Source organism: Macadamia integrifolia, chromosome 2 (assembly GCF_013358625.1).
Source record: "Macadamia integrifolia cultivar HAES 741 chromosome 2, SCU_Mint_v3, whole genome shotgun sequence".
NCBI classification, from domain to species: Eukaryota; Viridiplantae; Streptophyta; class Magnoliopsida; order Proteales; family Proteaceae; genus Macadamia; species Macadamia integrifolia.
Window position 1 is genome coordinate 9,159,404 of NC_056558.1, and position 17,597 is coordinate 9,177,000.

General features: G+C 38.4%; 1 protein-coding gene across 1 annotated transcript; it reads left to right on the forward strand.

Annotated features, from left to right (window-relative positions):
• Positions 1-5,345: 5,345 nt before the first annotated feature.
• On the forward strand, positions 5,346-15,103 carry LOC122088880 (vacuolar protein-sorting-associated protein 37 homolog 1-like). Its single transcript, XM_042658240.1, has 7 exons — positions 5,346-5,590; positions 6,871-7,098; positions 9,216-9,303; positions 14,283-14,322; positions 14,447-14,493; positions 14,575-14,692; positions 14,847-15,103. The coding sequence occupies exons 1-7, from the start codon at positions 5,574-5,576 to the stop codon at positions 15,005-15,007; spliced, it is 699 nt and encodes a 232-aa protein (XP_042514174.1). The 5' UTR covers positions 5,346-5,573; the 3' UTR covers positions 15,008-15,103.
• The last annotated feature ends 2,494 nt before the right edge of the window (positions 15,104-17,597 follow it).

The following is a 17,597-nucleotide window of genomic DNA, read 5'->3' on the forward strand; positions in this document are numbered from 1 at the left end:
TCCAGCAATTTAAAAGCAGTACGATTGGCCCTCTTGAATATACCACTGAGGTTGCCAACTGTCGTAATGACCAGCCGGGCGTATGTCTAACCGTCACAGTGACCCGACACCCGCGACCACTGCTTCCCCCCAAGTGATAACCCAACACCTCAACCCCTATTGGGAAGGGTCATAGCACGGGAAGATGATAATCCTAAACCGCATGCTCCTATATGACATAGTACGATTGCATAGTGCCACCGCGTCCCATTCCACGGGCCACCAATGCAGTCGTGTCCAAGCCGACTACGGCATCTAGTCTAATAACGCATCATGCACAGTGATCCCATCATTCACTATATAAGCACATCAATCATTTAACATTGAGAATGTAAAGCACAACACACATGTCATAATCATATGAGGATGACTAAGCTACACATAATTTGCATGATGACATGGCTAATCTAGATACAATTAAATGATGCACAACAAGCCTTAAAATAAAGCCAAACATCCTCTCCCCACTTACTTGTTGTGTACAAAGACTCACGCCCGGTACGGGTGAAATCCAGCGCGAGAAACGTAAATTTTGGTGAACCTATTTTAAGTGAATGGGATTAGCATTTCACCACATTGGGGTCAAAACTAACAAGATTTGATAGTTAAATCATGTTTAGAATCATAAAAGAAGGTCGCACGTCGGTTTTGGGTCCATTCGGACACAAAAATCACGTTGGGGGCCTCTCGGGTGGGTCGGACAGCCCACCGGTCTTCTCGGGTGAGCGGGTCGGTCCGTCGGTCCCGGCCCACCGGTGGAGACCGAGAGCCAGTCCTCTCAGGCGGGCAGGTTGGCCTGTTGGTCGGCCCGTCGGTCATCTCAGGCTGGCCGTCAGCCTGTCGGTCGGCCCGCCGGTCCTAGCCGAGGGCCTGCCTTCTCAGGCGGGCTGTGCGGCCCACCGGTCCTAGCCCACCTGAGAGGGCGAAAAATTACCCTCTTCCTTGCAACTTTCTCCAACCTTTGGGAAATCAAATGGGGCTTTTCCAATCACATTTTCCACACTTCCAAGGTCTTATAAGATGATTCTAACCTAGATCTAAGTTAGATTTAAGATTGAAAAGCCATCTTACCTTCTTTGCTCAAGAACTCTTTCAAAACCCCAAAATCACTACTTAGCTCAAGAAATCACCAATGCTTCTCCAACCTTGTAAACACTTCTTCAAATCCTTCAAAATCAACACATAGACCATATATTAAACCTTAGATTCATCATCTCAAGTGGGATTTACAAGATCTCAAGAAACTCTCCCCAAATCAAGGGTTTTACTTGGGTTTGGTGAAAGTTTAAGAAACATAGCCTTTGCTCACCTCCAATCGTAGATCTCGTGTTAGGGATCACTCTTCCGGTGTCGGAATGGGAAGATCAAACCTTGGTGCCACTTAAATCCATTTCTTCTTCCTCTTCCTTCCCCTTTCTTCTTCTCCGTTCTCTTTTCTCCCTTCTTTTCTCTCTCCTCTTTACTCTTCTCACCAACTCTTTAGTGTAATAAATGAGAAAATGAAAAACACAATAATGCTATTTATACTTTTTAAAACCACTAGTAACCACATGGGTGGGTCACTCAGGTGGGCGGATGCGCCTGCCTGTGACCGCCCACCTGAGGGCCGAAAATTGGCCAACAAGTGGGATTTTGATAGAATTCGACTCTCGGCACAAGGTATATTATACGTATGCACTCTAGGATACGGCTACATACCAGCATTACCCGTACATGGCCTTATGATATGTGCATGTGCATGACTTGGGTACACCTGTCTCCTCTGGCACTGACTTGGACTTGTCTGACCAACCTGTGTTCAAAGTCACCCTTGCCATCATGGTCCATAAGGAACCCACCTTAACCCTCTCTGGTTCGGGTCCTGCATGGTTAAACCGGGTCAACCGTTGTAATTAGACCGGGTTTAAAAAATACAGTATCACAGGGAATCTGTAGCTTTTGTGAAAATATGGTTGGATTTTTTGGGTGTATTGGATCACAGACACGCCATGATTAGGGAGTGGATAAAAATTTTCAATACCAAAATGAGCTTTATGCCAATTATAAACATGGTTTTGTTCTTCCTTTGTAGGTTGATCTCATTTGTGCCACCAAGGGGACTGAAGCATGGGTTGAGAAACTCAAGTAATTCTCTCTCTCTCTCTCTCTCTCTCTCTCTTACAAATGAGAAAAGTTATGAGATGTTCTTGAAATGTATTTTTCAGATGGGAAGGGCTCCAAGGCTTCATGAACTTAGACAGAATTCCCCTATATTGTGGGGATGACAAGACAACCACGAAAGCATTCACCAAGTCATACAAGAATCTACATTTCTATTGGATTCTTTTGGCTGGTCACTTTGTAAGTCATCTTTCTATCTATCCATCTATCATCCTCATTATAATCAATTAAACTTATTTCTTGTCGCAAGATTCCCATTTTATAGAATCAAAAACTCTAAAAATGCACAGATTTTGGAAAATATTTGCTTTACTTCTGGGTTCAAATCATGTGAAAATATGGTCAGATTGGATTCAAATCTTATACCCAATTTGTACTTCTCTGATTCTGCGCAGGTACCATATGATCAGCCATGCGTTGCACTGAAAATGGTGGGTGACATCACACATTCTCCCATTGCTTCTGCCTAATAAGAAACAAAACAGAACATAAAAACTACAAATAGAGAGAAGTGGGAGTTACAGATTTATAGTTCTGGGGAAACATACAGAGAGAGAGAGAGAGAGAGAGAGAGAGAGAGATTTTTATAGGAGAAATAAGAACAAATGCTTACATTAACACTTGTTTCCATTATTTGTTTTATTTTTCTGAAGGGAAAAAAAATGTTACACTCTACATTTTATGAGTTTTTAATGGAAGTAGAAGACCAAGCGATTGAAAGAGTTGCAGAGGATGATCCAGAGCATCCTTCAAATCTAATTAACTTCTGCGCAATTATAAGTTAAATCACCTGTGCATGGGTCTTGGGCTCCTGGCCCGTCTGCGGTGTGCTTTCCGTTTTGGTTTAACAATTCAAAATGAAATGAAGCAGCCATGCGTTGGTCATGATTGAGCTGATCAAAATGCTTGGCCCGGAGGGCATTGCTTAAACCTAGTTTAGAATGTTACAATGCCATAATCATGGAATGGGTTGATCTCATATCAGCTATGTAAGGGATTTGATGTGGGTAGATATGGTATTGGGTTCACTCACTTTTCTAAACCGATTTATAGGGTCAAGCTCTCTTGAGATTCGTATCATAAGGTTTGAAAAATGGGAGATTCCAATCCCATTTTCACTCTCATATTGAATTTGAGAGCTGATGGAAACTGATTCAGTGGCTGATTGAGTTTAAAATTAAGGGTTTAGGGTCTTTTCACAATCGTAAGGTGGCATCTGTCTTAATACTGTCAGTCACATATTTTTTCAGAAGAAGAGCTCTGTGATTAATGTCTCAATCACAGAGACAAGATTATTGTTGGGTTAAAACCGACTTCTCGACTAGGTTATGTGACAATCAAATGAGTAATCAAGCAACAAGTGAACAAAAACATATAACTAAAATACCATGCGAAGCAAATTATCAAACACTACAAGAACACAAGATATTTACGTGAAAACCCATTTAGTGTTAAGGGAAAAATCACAAACTAAAATCAATCAATCTTCCACTATGAAATATGAAGAAATGCAATTAGGTCTCTGAAACTTTCTACCCAAATCTTGAGAAATACAACCAATGGAGAAAATACAAGTTAGCTCCCTCAAAGCTTCAACAAAAACTTTTAACCTCACCACCAGAATCTATTCCAAAGACTACGGAGAACCCCCCAACCTTGTAGAGACAACCAGTTCTTATAATGATGGGTGGTGCGGCAAAGATAGAAGTAATTGTTTTAAGAAACCCCTATTCTTGAGCAAACTTGCTGAGATTCAAGAGACCATAATCTTGTTTCTCTTTCTTTCTTTAATTAGTTATTCTTTAGAAATCGGACGAAATTTAGTTGTTGCCAACCCTTGTGGCAGATAAAGAAATGGAATCTAAAAGGGTATTTTGAAAAATACTATAATCTAGGAGGGTATTTGTGAACCCTAGGGGGAAGTGAATTATTCCATATCTTTGGCTGCCAGCAGGGTGTTGCAGGCTTGCAGCTACTTGGCCGCAATTCGAGTAGCAGACAAATTTTTTTCTGAGAAACCTCAACCCCCCAATAAGGTCCCAACGGCCAACGGGAGAAAAAAAATCATATCTACCCAAATCTGAGTTCAAATGCAACCTTTTAAATCTGGTTATCCTTTATTATTGGTCAAAAGCTTTCCTTCACCAGTTGGGTGGGAAGAATCTCTTTCCTTGGTCATCTAAGAATACTGATGACCAAAGAATACTGATGACCATGATCAAGGGAATTTAATAGGGAGAGGAGGGGAAGACACTAAATACAATGAACAGTCCAAGGGAATTTAATAGAAAGAGGAGAACACACTAAATACAAACTCACACGCCCATATAACAAGAGTCGATCCACTAACCTCTTGACGCAAAATGGTCTGGACCCATGCGAGCCCATATACAACAGTTATCTTATTCTTCATTTGATTGTTTTGATTTCATATGTTTTGATTGAATTTGATTTGCCTTACAATCCCATATCAGCTTGTAGGGGTTGATCCCACATCGATTTTCTTTGGGAATTGATGTTGATTGATATAATCTTGAGTCTCATCATCTTATAAGCCGATTTATGAGGTTGAGTTCTTCCAAAATTACGAACCCAATCTTTTGAAGAACACCACCTCCGTTTTGCCCCATCCGTGAAGTGTAATACTCAAGTTTGTAAATACAAACCGTGCATAGGAACTTGGTAATTGCTAGGTAAGTAGGTACATAAGAATTTTGGACTATGCCCAATTTCTAACCCATTTTTTTTTTTAATGGGTTTTGAACTTTTGATACAAACAAGGAAAAAGGAGAAACAAACTAAAAAAAAAATTAAAAAAAAAATTAAAAAATTAAATAACATTACATCAAAACGTAACATTGTGGAGGAAGCCATGACATCCTGGCTTTATGGAAGAAGCTAGCCACGCCTTTGATTGAGCTCATCTGTGGCGCGGGGTGCACCAGACTATTTTTGGTGCAGCACTGAGTTCGACACCTGTCCCTTAGTTGATCGAGTGACTTGGTGGACTTAAGCCTCAGGGAGCCAAACAAACGCGCGACACACCTGGACCTCCACTTGAAACCGACTCGTAGACTTTCATCATACATAACGTTTGCCACGTGCCACAAAGCCTTATTACATCATCACGCGTTAGAAAGACCCATTCGTCAATTTCTCTCTACAGTTGGAGTCTTTTGAGAGGAGAGGAAGAGAGAGGGAAAGGAAGGGGAATAGAGAACGAAATCCCATCGGCCTCGCGTTTAGTAAAGAGGCGATCTCCTCTCCTGACTTCTTGTGGTTTTTGTTCTTCATCTTTTTTGTTTCCCACGATCGAAATTTCTTGGATTTTCCGTCGTCTGACGTTCAAAGGATCAAAGGGGGTTCCTTCAGCCATGTTCAAGTCCTTCTGGTATATTTTTTTAATCTTTATTTCATTTTTTGTGCTGAGAATTAAATTTTATGAATTAGGATGTCCCCTATTGGTTTTCTTTTGTGATGGATTTTTTATTTTTAGTTACTTCGTTGAATGTAACTGTTGATTCTAATCTATTAATTGTGGGTTTTTTTTCTTGAAATTTTTTGAGATTAATATTGGCCGGAAGGGTTTCCATTTGGGATTTTCATATAACTGGATTTGTTAAATAGTCTATGCTGCTTGGGTTTTTTTTTTCCTGTAAATAAATATACTGTGTGAAATGGTGAAGTGATACGGTGTCTAATCTTTCTAAAGACCCTTGTTTAATAGGGAACTTACTTAATGCTTTATGCTGCTAGAATGCTTGAGTAATGTTTCCTATATACCAGGGAGATCATTGGAGGACGTGGAAAGCTATACAAAGTGCTTATTTACAGTTATATCTTTCTGTGATCAATTAGCATTTAGGGAAGTGTTCTGTTATAGAGGTCAAGGCCTTAGTGTGGATGGTGGTTTCGTATTGGGAATAACTATTTTCTCTTGTAGGAGAGATACTACCAGTTAACTAACTTTATTTTAAGGTGTGGATATGGGGAGGGGGGATTTGACACACTTATTTTCTGCATTGCCTGGTTGCCTTGGGTGTGGTATGATGTAGAACCTTTTTTGGTGGCTTAGGTAAATACCTAGAAATACTTGAGTCCTTTTCTGCTTATGGCTGTCAATTTCTTTACGTTCTTTAGATTGAATTCTATGGAAGAAATTTTTCTGCCACAATTTGGGGTTTTGTGGAAAGAGAGGAATTAAGAGGTTCCCCCTCTCCCACCCACCAATTTTGCATCTCTTTTCCAAAATATGTCGAGATACTGGATCTTTTCTGATTATTAACCATGTTTTTTGAAGGAACTTAGGGGTATAATATGTCCATTTTATATTGAAGAGCGATCCTATGGGAAAATGTATTGCATTGTATAGATTTCAAGTCAGTACGGTGGAGTGATTTGATTACGTAGCGTTGTATCAAGTATGACGTTGAATAGAGTTGATTGGAGGGCAATGATCCATGTAGCCAACACCAATTAGTTGGGATAAGGCTGAGTTTTTGTTCTATTATAAATTTCTATTTCTTTTTATTGTTTTCCTCTATAGGAAATGCTTCCCTTCGCCATTTTCTTTTCCCAAATACACTCGTAGTTTAAATAAAATTCTTTCACAGTAAATGAAAAAAAATAAGAAAAAGGAAAGTTGAAGTTTCTAACCTTCTTGACTTACAGGGGTTCTCAGGAGCAACAATCTCAGCCACATCCACAAGAAGCTCCTACACAGGCTTGGTATCCTCCTTCGCTGGTTGGCTCGCCAAATTCATCACGACCATCCACACCAAATAGCAGCTTTAACGGTTCCAATATACAAAGGCCTTCAGACCGGCCACAGTCTCCATCACATGTGCAGCTTTCTCCTGCTGAAGCTGCAAGTATGATTGGTCTGTTGAAGGACAAAAGGTAATTTTTTGAATTATCTTAGCATATTTAGTTGGATTGTTCCTTATGACTGGCTTCTATTAGGTGATTAATGAATGAAAGTTGTGAATATGGTCTAAAATGTGTCTCTGTGATGGATTCTTATGAGGGATCAGTGATAAGGACCTGGATTTAGCATCAGTTGTCCTTTTTAATAAAACCAGATCACTTGGTTCCTAGATTTATGGGCAGTTAGAAATGAGATTTTCTGCATAAACAGTCCCCCCCCCCCCCTTGCCCCCTTTTCCCTTTGAAAAGTTGTGACCAAGTTTTTTGTCAAATGGGTCAGGGATGTCCTCATCCAGGACATTGTTTGAGCATGGAGGTTTATACAGATATTTGACTAAATTCTGATCATCAGTGAGTTCATTGAAGATATCAGGAAGCACTGAGGGGAAGTTTTTGTTTGTAAACTAGAATTGAAGGTCTTGGAAGTAAATAGAAAAATAGGAATTTGACCGTTTTTGTTTCATTGAATTCAGGTGGTTGCTTGAGGTCTCTACTCGAGCGCATGTGATTTAAGGTTTTAGTGGGATGTTTCAGCAGAATGAGAACCAATGATCCAAAAACCCACGAGAACTAACTTTGAGTTGGTTAAGTTGGGTCTGTTGTGTGCTTGATGCAAATTGCACCCCTGCTCTTAATGCTCTCCCCAACCTCTACTTTAGAGGCCTGATATGTACTTCCATATTTTCTTGTTCATGAGCAGTTACTTATGTTCGTTTTACTTGATGGTCATTTGACAGAATTTTGCTTATCTCAACTTTCTTTGAAGACAAACATTTAGCATGTAGACATATTCTGTGGAGTCTGATCCATACTGTTTGTGTTGCACATGCTTGGTGTTTGTCGAAATTACACGTGGATCCAAGGGTTTGGACGTAATTCGACAAACCCTTGGATCTACATGTAATTTTGACAAACTACAGGGGAGGGAGGCATAATTTTCCCTAATATTATCATCCTAGTAGTTATGACAATGAATGTAATTTTCACATTCAGACTGCAGTTGTAGCTGTTTCCTCTAATGCAGGAGTAGATTATAAGAAATTACCCCAGCAATTTATAACCCCAAACAATATAAATAGGACCAGGAAACAAAGAAATAAGACCATCAAATAAACCCCCAAGGATACAATACCCATATAGGAGCAAAACCAGCCCAAAACACAATCCGATAGGAGAGAGAAAGACCTGCTATAGAGCTGGAGAGAGAGAGGTGCGGCCAGGTCTGTAGGAGTCCGATTGAGCTGCACTCTTGGGCGTAGATAGTCCATAGGGAGGGTACAAAAAACCCCAAAGTTGAGAGGATTCTGACGGCTGGTTGTGAAGTTACAAGCTTTCTTGATTTTATGACCTAGGAGAAATAATCGCAGGCTTCAAGAGAGAGAATCAAATCTGGTTTGTACCTTGGACAGATCTGAACTTCTGAATACTCACAATAGTCGTATACTTCAACAGCAGTAACTTTAGGATAAAATAGAAAGCTTTAAACAAGAAGAAACAAAGGGAAAAGTGGGGGAGTAGTGGCTGTCTCGGCCCGGGCTTCTCACCCACAGCTATCCCGGCTGTTCTAAGCAATTGACTGTAATTATTCTTTATTCAAATATAAAATTATGAGTACATAGGCTCCTCTATTTATAGAGGGTAGAATAACAATCAAACTACTACTAGGAGCTAGTTTCCCAATAGGACTAGACACTCCTACTACAGCTAGGAATTCAAAATTGAACTAGGAATAATAAACCTATGTGGAAAACAAATAGAGTCCTAAGACAATTTGGACTCGACATGCCACTTACTCAACTCGATGGGCCCAATGGCCCACTAATTACTTAAAACAACTACTAGTTATTCCCCTAGCTGATGGGCCCAATTGGCCCTTATTTGTACTTAGCCACTCAGGTGGACTAAGTAGGGGTTCGGCTGGCTTCTTAGCTAGACCCTAGCCACTCAGGTGGACTAAGGCTAGACCCTTCTTCCTCTCATATTTCCTTCCATAATGTGGATCTACATTATCCTCACTTTCCTGTGCTATGTTTTGTACTTCCAGCTGCTAATTACCGTCTCATTCTGTTGTTATGATTGGATGTCTGTAGTGTTGATGAGTTGCGGAAGCTTTTGTCAGATAAAGATGCATACAATCAGTTCTTGCTCTCCCTTGATCAAGTGAGGACACAAAATAATGTAAGTTGTAGAGCTCACTTTCTAGAAGCATGTTTTTAACTTGTATTCCTGTTCTTTCATTTTAATTTTCTATGATCAGCTTGATAAAATGCGTAAGGGCATGGTTTGCTGCAGCTGAAGTGGTAATTAATTATGCCAAATCCAGAAAGATGAGATGTTAATTTTTTAGCAGAAATTGAGTAGCTTAATATTATGGAACATGAATAAAGATACAATTAAAAAATCAAATCCAAGAAGATCATAATTTAAAAAACATTTGTCACTTCTAATATTCGAGTGAGAAGAGCAAGAGATACTGGGATCATAATACAGAAGAGTTAATTGTAAGACGTAAGATCAAAGAAACAAATTAGAATGAAAGGGAAACATATAACGAGAACTGTTCTGACTAAACTGACTTTAATCTTGCATCTTCAAAGTCTTTCTTTCTTTTCTAATTTTATGCTTCCAAAACCTTTTGCTGTACGGTTTTTTATTTCTGGGCTCTGCACTTCTTTCCTGGGTCTCTTTTTATTTCCTCTTTCCTCTTTTTCTTTGGGCACTGGCCTCTCTTAGCTTCTCTGTTGCTCTTATGAGCTTAATGTGCATATAATATATATATATATATATATATAAATCTTCACGTTTGGGAGAACCCTTGCAATTGAATTTCTTTAATCAGATGAACTTATTGCAATGGAGATTTCCCTTCGCAGAATAAATGCATAGTTTTTGTTGCCAAAAAACAACATCAATTTAAGCTCAAGTCCGATGCCCTATTTTACCTACTGGTTGACCATGAAATCAATAATGGCTAAGAAAGATCCTGCCCATTAAGGCTAAGAATTCTAGTTTTAACCTCGGAAAAAGAGTACGGATGAGGAGGATTTAAAAAGATATAAATTTTCTAGAAACGAAGCTAAGAAGATAGTAGGGAAAACAAAGTGATGCCAGACTAAATTATCTTGGGGTAGTTAGTCCCCATTAAGTCCATAACAAGCTCCAACTAACACTTAAAGCAGATCCAATTGAAAAGTCAGATCTGAGAACAAGAAGTTTGGAAATCAGGTCAAAATAGCATCAAATGTAAACTCACAAATCAAAGGCCAACAGGGTCCAATACACTGGTTGAATGAAGCTCTTAGGATGCTTGATAAAACTGGAATGGGTTGAAGAGATGTAGCAGTTCTTGACAATTAGGGCGGAATTATGATTTAATGAGAGATTTTTTCTCTCTCTCAGCACAGGCCTTTGCAGGCCCCAATCTCTTAGTGACCCTTTTGGTAGGTCCAACAACACCCCAAAAGGGTGGGAGCAACTGATCAGGGGGTAGGGAGATATTGGTCATTGACCCTTGCCTAGAAATCTCTCAAACAGGACTCGATATGCAGTCTTTGTGTTTTCAGATCTTCGTTGCAGCAACTGCGACTGATGGCTTGTAGATCAACTGTGGGTGGTCCCTTGTACCAGTGTCAATTAAAAGACTGATGGAAAATAAAGAACAGTAGAGAGCGAACAGAGGGTATTGAATGGGGAAGAATGGGGTAGGGTAAGGCTTTCTCAGCTAAGGGTATCTCACCCAGAGGTCTCTCACCTCAGTCTCTCACAGTTTCTCATTGCAGAAAGCAAATAATTCTTTATTCGTTGGCTCCCTATTACATCTGATGGAGGCCTTTAAATCGGCTCTCTAATTCCTTTTGCTGATAGGAATCATAAAATAGAAACAAAAACAAGAAAGGAACCTTACAAATTAGGAAAGTCTGAAAGTAGAAACTAACAAACAACTTACCAAGCAAACTCAATCCTTGTCTAACAAGGAATCCTAAAAGGAAACAAATCTAACTAAATTAACGAACAAAATCAAAACAAGATCCATTCTACTATATTTGATTCTTGCAGTCCAAGAAAGTCTTAAAGACAAAAAAAAATATGGACTTCTGGAGTCTGCTTCTTTCCAAATTGATGGGTACAACTGTTGGATTTCGAGGAGAATCATATGAAGACAAAAACTGAAAGAAAGCATACTGCTCGGTGGAGAGAATATTCCCCTAACTGCTGCTGGCTCAATGGAATTAAAGAAGGCAAGTCTGAACCACATCTAGGCCTGGTTGAATGGTCTGGTTGAACCATAACAGACCAATTCCACCTGAAACAGATGTGGACAGAACTGGCCTGAATTTCTTGGGACCTGATCTGGGCTGCAATGCTGGTTCGAACGGCTCTTCATCTACATCACAAAGACTCAGAAATATGAGGATCTTTGTAAAAATTTGGATCTTTGTAAAAATTTAGGCACAAAGGAGAAGAGGGGGGGGGGGATATTAAAATGAGGGAAAGGTAGAATAGAGATTTCATTTAGATGCATTAAAAGTGAAGATGATGTATTAATAAGTGATAAGGAGATTAAGGCGAGATGGAGAAACTATTTCTACAATTTACTAAATGTAAAAAATACAAGTAATATTCAACAAGAACCACAAATCTTAGGTATATACAGAAAATTAGGTTGTTTAAAGTAAAAGAAGCTTTAAAGAAGATGAAAATAGGAAAAACAGTAGTCTAGATGATGTCTCAATAGAGGTGTGGAAGAGCTTAGGATTTATCAGAAGAACTTGGCTAGAATTGTTGTTTGATAAGATTCTGAGAATAGCTCACAAGAAAAATGCTAGATGAACGGATGAGAAGCAATTCTGGTTCTGATTGATAACAATAAAGGTGGTCTTCAAAGTTGTAACAACCATAGAGGAATAAAACTTATTAGCCATACTATAAAGTTATGGAAAAGTGTAATTGAAAGTCGCCTGATACAAGAATCTAATATTTCAGTTTACCAATTTGGTTTTATGCTAAGAAGATCAACCGCGGAAGCTATTTACTTGCTTAGGAGACTAGTGGAAAGATTTAGAGAATGTAAAAAGGATTTCCATGTCTTTATTGACTTTGAAAAAGATTATAATAGAGTCCTCAGAGAGTTAATTAGGGAAGTGTAGAAATCAAGTGTTTCGAGTAAGTATCTGGACTTTCTTTTCTGGACATGGACATGGACATAGTTAAAGATATGCATGATGGTGTAGCATAGTTTTACAATGCTATGAAATTATAGGAGAAGGTCATTGTGGCGTGTCTAAGAAGACAGACTCATATCTCGGAGAACTATTTCCCTTGAGTTCAATCTGGTTTTCCACATGGAACTTCAAACATTGGGAAATCTTAGGAGCAAGTTAGCAATCACCAGCCCTAATTCAATGATAATTTCGTTGCTCTTTAATAACATTTCCATCACTGACCGCGAGATGAAATTGTCGCTTTGTCCTTCATCAATGAATAAAATAGCAAGCTTTCTGTTGGGCAAGTGAACTCTAATCTTGAACACAAAGGAATCCATGGCCTGGTTTGTTCTAATACCAAATTGATGCAATCCTGGGGTTGGAAAAACTCTATTTGGGTTTGCTATGAGTCCATCCAATTGTACTATAGGCAAAAATAGGAAGAAAATGGGAATTCTGTAAATAACTCCAAGTTTTCAAGGGGATGGCACTTTGGTAATATAAACATAATCTTAAAGATAACTTAGGAAGACATTGAAAAAAGCATAGAAAGGGAATTATAAATTGAGAAGGGAGGGCTATCTTGGAACCAAAACACAATAGGGGACAGAAGAAGATTAGGAACAAAGGTAAGGGTATTTAAGAGAATCAGACGAATAGAAATCAAATCCCAACCCCCTATGCTCAACTCACCGTAAGTATAGAATGGGAAAGAAAGCCAACCATCGGATTTGGAATAGCCATCAGCAACTGGACCAATCAATCAAGAAAGCAATAGTCCATGATCTCAATAGTGACTTTCAGAGGATGGAACTCCATGGATACGAGGTTGTCTTCAACCTAGGTCAAAACAGAAAACAGTGGTGGCATATCCACTTGAGTTCAATCTGGTTTTCCAAATGGAGCTTCAATCGTTGGAAAAATCTGAGGAGCAAATTAGCAATCACCAATCCTATGTAGTATAACCCAAAGAAGATGCAACAAGCAAGCAATGACCCTAAAATAAATTCCTGAGACAAAAGGTAGCTGTAGTTTGAGGTCTGGTCTGATATTAAAGGTAAGACTCACACAATAGGGGAAGTGAAAGAGGTAGGGTTCTTGGGATAAATTTGCCCCTGGGGAAGGAATTAATCCCCATATCTTGAAGCCCACAAAACAGGAAACAAGAAGATTGAGTGCTTTTTCTATTCAGCCAAGATAACAACGTGGACAGGGTAACAATACAGAAATAGAAAATAGAAGAAGGGAGACGAAGGAGAAACAAAAGAATGAAGAGGAAAAATAGGAAAGGAGAAAGGATGGGATCAACACCATCTTTTGTGGGCTGCTGTTACCACTAGGACAGAGAAGGGGTAGAAGAAGAAATTGAAGAGGAATAAAGGAGGAGAAAGAGGCCACCGGCCTCGCACCACACTCATAGCCGTGAGATTTAGACTCAACCTTTTATTCTATTCAATTCTGTCCAATGCATCGAGTTACAAGCATATTTAAAGAAAAATAAAGATTCCTAAATATAGAAATACTATTAAGCTAGGAAAATAAGCAACTAGAAAACTTGAAATAGGACTCTTCTCGTATCTACTCTAATCTAGAACTTCCGTAAAAATATTACAAGATAATTCAAAATACATTTCCTAATATCCTACTGATACACAACCAAATTTGGACTCAGTTCTCGGTCAGGGCTCTCAAACAGGTTCTCCCAGTCCAAGGAAGTGCTCCTGCATCAATACCATTTACACAATATTCACAGATTCCCTTTGTAATCTGTTGTTTGGCCATTACAATTCTATCCAGCAGCACTGTCTGCATGTGTTGGGTGTTTCACACCTTAAAACCAAATACAGCCCCTTGTGTTGATGAACAAGTAGACACGTGGGAGAGTCAATGCTTCTGGTTCTGTATGGTACTGGGGATTGCTTCTGACCATTGTTTTTGGATTTTCCTTGACAGCTACGAGATGAACTCAGGAGGGAAACTTTGCAGCTTACAAGTAAGTGTAGTTGCATAATTGCATTCTACTACTAATTCCTTGTGCAGCTTTAGTCATTTACAGAAATTAACATGTTTTTATTTTCCTTTTCTTTTAATGAATAACTATTTTGTCTTTTAAATAGGGGAAAATTTGGAGAAGCAACCACGCATCTTAGAACTTACAAACCAGGTGAGCATTGGAAAGGCTCCTTAAAAATTGGCAACTTGGAGCCATACTGACAATTGACCTGAATCTATATTTGAACAACAGTGCAGAATTATTAGGACAACAGAGTTGGCTACTGCTAAGGAGAAACTGAATGATCTGGAGAGACAAAAAGAAGAAACCCTGAGGTATTCACCCTCAATGCTGCTCCTTAGGATGCAAGGTAAGTTAAAATTTGTTTTTGGTGCATAGACTCTTATTTTTATTGGATGCATTCATAGCCTGCTCAGGAGGCACAAATGCTTGGTAGTTTGAAGATTTAAATTAACCAACTGGGTAATAAACATCGAATATGATTAATTGATTGGGGTTTGCAGATGCGACGAAGAAAGCTGAAGAGGAATCTGAAACTCTCCACCAGCAACTAATCGAGAGAGAGATTGACATAAGTGCTTTTGTTCAGAAGTACAAGAGGCTACGCATTACTTATCATAGATGTGTGCTCACCCATCTTGCAGCCAAGACATCCTCTGTGTGAGTGTGCATTGATATCTGTATAAATATCATAGAGAATGCTTCTTGAATATTGTCAAATATTTTGCTTGCTATTGAATTCTGTGGTGTATTCACTTTATTTTTCTGATGTTCAAAGTACATTATTGTTTCACAACAAAGTGCCTGATAAGACCCATCTCTCTAATAAAGTCATGCTCATAATGCTTAGATGATGAAAATAGGAACACCTGGAAAAGCCAATTGTTTGATACTGGCTTATCTTTGGTGAAGAGGTGGGACATTGTCTTTTTTCCCCTAGGAAGGGTTATGGGATGCAAGTACTCAGTGATACCCGTACATATCACTGGTAGCGGCCAAAAATATCAGTTTTGGCCATGACCGATACTGGATCTGATACCGTGAACTAAATCTTCACTAAATCTCAGTTAGTACTTATCACAAACATCCCGGTACTAGCCCCAAGGCACCCTGTTTTTCCAGGTTAAATGTAGAACGGTGTCTCTCTCTTTTTGTTCCTGGTTCTCTGTAAAGCAATCTCAATCCTATTCAAGATCTGGGTTTGGTTTGGTGTCGTGCTTTTCCAGTTACGTGGGTTGCATGATTTGTGAAGGCGTTGTTGTTTCAACTGAATATTTTACGTGAATTGATTAAAAGCAAAAGAAATTTATTAGGAGTTAAATTAAATTATTGAAGGGGCGAAGTTTGTCTAGTCGGCTGGCCTTCAGGATGTGAATTTGAAATCGAAATTGTTTATTGAAATTGAGTCGAGCTATTTACATTGAAACCGTTTAATTAATGGTTTGGTTATGGTTTCGAGTTTAAGACCGATTGGTTAAATAGGTCGGGTTGATGTAACCGTATAATCCGTTGGTTTCAAACTGAATTGACACCGTGAAAATCAAACCGTTTAATCGTCAAAACCAATCTGATTAATCTGTATAACGATCAAATATTTGATTGTTTTAACAAAGCATAATTGTTTAATTTAAGGAAGAATTAAGGACCAGAGAGGTTATCCAACAGTCTATTCAATAATTTACACATATTATGTAATTATGTAGCTAAATCTTTACTTGTTCAATGCCTTATTTGAGTTGATATAAGATTGAAGTGTCTATCAATAAAAGCAAATTTTAGTAAGCATGCAGATAAACTAACAAACCGATCACTAACCGTTTAGAAACCATATGAAATTAACTGCCATAAAAAACATTTAAAACCATGAAATTGACACCTTTTAAAAGCCGTGGAATCGAAACCGTTTGCTAAATGGTTGTAGTTTCAGAAAGTTCAACCATTAGTAAATGATACGGTTTTGGTTTCAGTGAAATAAATGTGAACCAAATCGAATCGCACTGTATACATCGAAATTAAACCAATTAACACCCTTACCCTAAGCCAAGATAGGGTTCTTTTATAGTGCATTATATCATTTATAGTGCATTATATCATTTATCGCAGATTCAAGAGCTGGGAGTCCTCAAACACGCAGTCGAAAAGGCACACATAGATGTGTAACCCTTTGATATGCACTATATGGTGTGTCGCCCCTAAGCTCCCTGGCCCATATAGGAAGGGGCTCAGACCAGTTGGATAAAGTTTAATGATAGTGCATCGCCCCTAAGCTCCCTGGCCCATATAGGAAGGGGCTCAGACTAGGAAGGGGCTCAGACCAGTTGGATAAAGTTCAATGACACACTCCAATATATGTCTACCAAACTGGTGGCGCCACTGCTGTCAATTGAATCAGCTGATGCAAGGGTGTTAATTTCAACTGAAACCGTCTACCAAAATTGACCCGAACTGTTTATATCAGAACAGGGAAATCAATTATTATTTAGTTACCCAAAAAAAAAAAAAATTATTACTGTTGAGACTTTTGTTGAGTTTACTAAAATAAAATATATGGCTGGGCACATCAACTTGTGCCACAATGGAATAGCATATATATATATATATATATATATACATATACACGGAATAAAGGGAACTAACCACATGTCTAATTTTAGTCTAAAAATTGATTGACCCTTCCATACATATCCATGCTACTTCTAATTTTAGACATAAAAATCACGTGTATATATATATGTATATATGTACATATATATATATATATATAAATAAAGGGAACTAACCACATGTCTAATTTTAGACTAAAACTTCATTATCCCTTCCATACATGTCCATGCAACTTCTAATTTTAGACTTAAAAATCACTACCCTCCTTCAGCATCAGATTCTTTTTTTCTTCGGCCATGTAGATAATTTCGTTTGAGCTAATACTTGATATATTGTGAATAGGGATCTTAGAATTTTTAATCTACCACGTGGCATAACTAGAGATCCTATCAATAGATTCCATTTTGGTGGGCCAATAAGACAGAATTATAGAACTTTTACAAAGGCCTTATGGGGGAAAAAAAAAAAAAGTCCCATGTTATTGTGAGAAAAATATTATACTTGAGAAAAGAAAAATGGCAAAAAGGAGAACGTCAGGGGAAAAATGGCATTTTACATTTTTTTTTTTTTTAATGCATTTACTTCAGTTAATTGTAAAGCGCACAGCAATAACATTTATGCAATGGTATTTCTGCTATTTTTTTTTTTTT

Coding starts and splice junctions, on each gene's coding strand:
- LOC122088880 (XM_042658240.1), top strand. Junction 7,099..9,215: donor GGTCTGTTGAAGGACAAAAG/GTAATTTTTTGA, acceptor GGATGTCTGTAG/TGTTGATGAGTTGCGGAAGC. Junction 14,494..14,574: donor TCTTAGAACTTACAAACCAG/GTGAGCATTGGA, acceptor TTTGAACAACAG/TGCAGAATTATTAGGACAAC.